The 3155-nt window shown below is 42.4% G+C and overlaps 1 protein-coding gene across 1 annotated transcript; it reads left to right on the top strand.

The window, feature by feature from the left end:
- The first annotated feature begins 3 nt into the window (after positions 1-3).
- LOC104518686 (growth hormone secretagogue receptor type 1) lies at positions 4-645 on the top strand. Its single transcript, XM_010177154.1, has one exon. It carries the CDS (start codon positions 4-6, stop codon positions 643-645), a length of 642 nt encoding a protein of 213 aa, XP_010175456.1.
- Positions 646-3155: the final 2510 nt, after the last annotated feature.

Genomic DNA, 3155 nt, shown 5'->3' with positions numbered 1-3155 from the left:
GACATGAGGACCACCACCAACTTCTACCTGTCCAGCATGGCCTTCTCCGACCTGCTCATCTTCCTCTGCATGCCCCTGGACCTCTTCCGCCTCTGGCAGTACCGGCCCTGGAACTTTGGGGACCTCCTCTGCAAGCTCTTCCAGTTCGTCAGCGAGAGCTGCACCTACTCCACCATCCTCAACATCACCGCCCTCAGCGTGGAGCGGTACGTCGCCATCTGCTTCCCCCTCCGAGCTAAAGTCATCATCACCAAGGGGAAGGTCAAGCTGGTCATCTTCTTCCTCTGGGCCATCTCCTTCATTAGCGCTGGACCCATCTTCGTCTTGGTGGGGGTCGAGCACGAGAACGGCACGAACCCCCTGAGCACCAACGAGTGCCGAGCCACGGAGTACGCCATCCGCTCGGGGCTCCTCACCATCATGGTCTGGACCTCCAGCATCTTCTTTTTCCTGCCCGTGTTTTGCCTGACTGTGCTCTACAGCCTCATCGGGAGGAAGCTCTGGAGGAGAAAGAGAAAGAACATCGGTCCGAACGCTGTCATCAGGGATAAGAACAACAAGCAAACTGTGAAAATGTTAGGTACGGCTCTTCTTGCTCTGTTTCTCCAAAGGATGTGTGTGTGGTGTGTGTGTGAGAGAGAGTAAAACTGAGAGAGATCTGGTAGCTCAATGTAGTTGCTTCCAAAGGAAAGCATTTGTTGAAAGTATTTCATCCAAAAGGGTTACACTTCAGGGTATTCGTAGAATAACTCTTCTCCTTCCTCAGATTTATTTCTAACTGGTTTGAGCTGGGGACTCTCAAACAGTTAAACAGATGTTAATAACAATCACTGACAAGGACAAATACTACAGTTACAATTAGCTAGTGCCCTGGAGATTTTTGAACATTTTTTGCTCTTTGGTTGTGGATACCAATGTTATTTACAGAAGGATAGTTTATTTGATTTTTAAACAAAACTAAACCCTTCTCAAACCACATAGTTGAGCTGTGGACTAAGCAAGCAGGATACGATGTGCACTTAGCTTCATATGAAGAGTACTGAGGTTTTAGCTAATTGGGGTTATGCACTAGCATGACTGTGTAAGCTTCTGAAAATTAATCTGCATTTTTCTATTAGCAAAACACCAGGATGTGCTGAACAGGGAGCATGGTGCCTCCTTTGAGGCTGGTGATCCTGTAAATTCTCACTGACTTGAAGAAAACGAGATCAAGATGACAGACACTGTCGTTCCTAACTTTATACATTTACATTGATGAATGCTGTAAACAACAGTTATTGCTGGCACGTGGAAATGCAAATTTTAACACACTAAATCAGTGCACGGGGTGGGAGTTTGATGCACAAAACCAAAAAGTTGTTCTGCAGTGTAGTGGTGGCTGAAAACTGCAGAATCCTTCCTTTTATCCAAGCAGAAAGTCCTCCGCAGTGCAAGTCATCCCACGGATTTCGGTGGGGACGAGATGCTTTGCATGAAGAAGGTTTCACGGGCAGCAGCTCTGCTGTGCTCATTGCAGCGGGGTTAAAGTGATGGGCTAATGAGCTAGACGAAGAGGTGGCAGTGTGTCCTAAGTACCTTAATTACTAAATGGGAGCCTAACTGATTTTTTGTTCGTGTTGTACTCTATTACTATTCAACAGCAGGAAGAATAATAAAACCCACGGCATTCTTTGTGCCCTTTCAGCTACGTTTTCTGATAAATAGAATTACTTCAGTCTGGTAAGCGTGACCTTGGAAGTAATTCATCACTTAGACTTCTAGAGTTTCAGGATTATGGATCTCTGCTTACAATAAGTACATTGCTAGCATATATTACTGCCGTGTTTATATTTCTGTATGCTGAATCGTAAAGAATTTTGAGATAATAACTGTTTATTTCTGCCCTGAAGTATTGCCAGAAGCATTACAATATTTCAGACACCTTCTTTTGCAGGTCTGAGAACAGCAAGGCTGTCCTCTGACAGAGAGCCAGTATTCTCTAAATGCTACCAGTCTGAGGTCTGATGGAAAGATGGAAAGAGAAGTTAGTAAGGGCTCAGTACCAGCAGATGCTCAGTGCAGTCGGCTCTCATTGGTTTTAATGTTCTGCTTAAAATTTAGAAGGCACTTTCCAAGACTTGAGCAAGTCATGGAACATCAAGTAAATGGGATTGGCATCAACACTACTTCTAAATTGTAGACAAAAGTTATGCTTCTAGGTCTGTAATGAAACACCTACATGTATAGCCTGATTTGTGAAGGAGCTATCATACCCCATTCCTCCAGTAAACAATGTGATTCTGTGTGTGTGAAGATCACACTGTGTCCTGGTTTTTAGCTGGATCAGAGCTGGGTTCCTTTTTAGTAGCTAGAACAGTGCTGTGTTTTGCTTTCAGCCTGGGATTTGTTATGAGAGAAACACTGAGAACACACCAGCATTTGCATTTTTGTCACTGGAAGTGAAGGACTTCATGTTTTGTTAGTCTACAAGCACAAGATCTAAGAGGATGACTAGGGATATGCACGCCTACAAGTTAAAAGATTGACTATGCTTAAAATTCTGTTTGTAATGACCATGGTGGTAATATTCATTCCATGGATTAAACTCCACCTGAATTTTGTAGATGAAGAAACTGAGGAAAAAAAATGGAGTGGCTAGCTCAAGATGATGTAGGGCTCGAAAACGTACTCTGAACCTTAGCTCTGTGCTTTGAAGTCCACCATAAGCCCTGCATAAGTATCTGTTTAAACCTGGGAATGCTTTTTTCAGAAAGTTTTTGGGGAAAGATGCCAATAGTCATCCCTCTTAGCTCTTTGAATGTTATTATCTGCTGTGACTTGACACGAGAAAGCAGGATTGCTAACACGAGAGAACAGGTTAACTGGTAAAAATTGCTTAAGAATGTCAAAAATCTCACTGGAGTTTTCTGGTTTTTCTCTCTCTGGTATATTAATAGATACACTCAAAGCAATATGAAAAATAATAAAGGTCAATAGCACACAGGAAATGAACAGAAAAAAAATGTTTCCCTTTCTCTAGGGTGGAAATTCAAATGGGCCAGTGTTCAAAGAGACACACATTCCTGTTATTCTACATACATTATATTTACATATAAATGCAACTATAGTGATAGTGCAATATAACAGATATACTATATTATTATACATTTATATAT

This window comes from Antrostomus carolinensis, unplaced genomic scaffold (assembly GCF_000700745.2).
Source record: "Antrostomus carolinensis isolate BGI_N321 unplaced genomic scaffold, ASM70074v2 Scaffold54781, whole genome shotgun sequence".
In the NCBI taxonomy this organism is placed as follows: Eukaryota; Metazoa; Chordata; class Aves; order Caprimulgiformes; family Caprimulgidae; genus Antrostomus; species Antrostomus carolinensis.
This window is presented reverse-complemented; position numbering and strand designations above follow the sequence as displayed.

Coding starts and splice junctions, on each gene's coding strand:
- LOC104518686 (XM_010177154.1), top strand. CDS start 4: ATGAGGACCACCACCAACTTCTACCTGTCCAGCATGGCCTTCTCCGAC.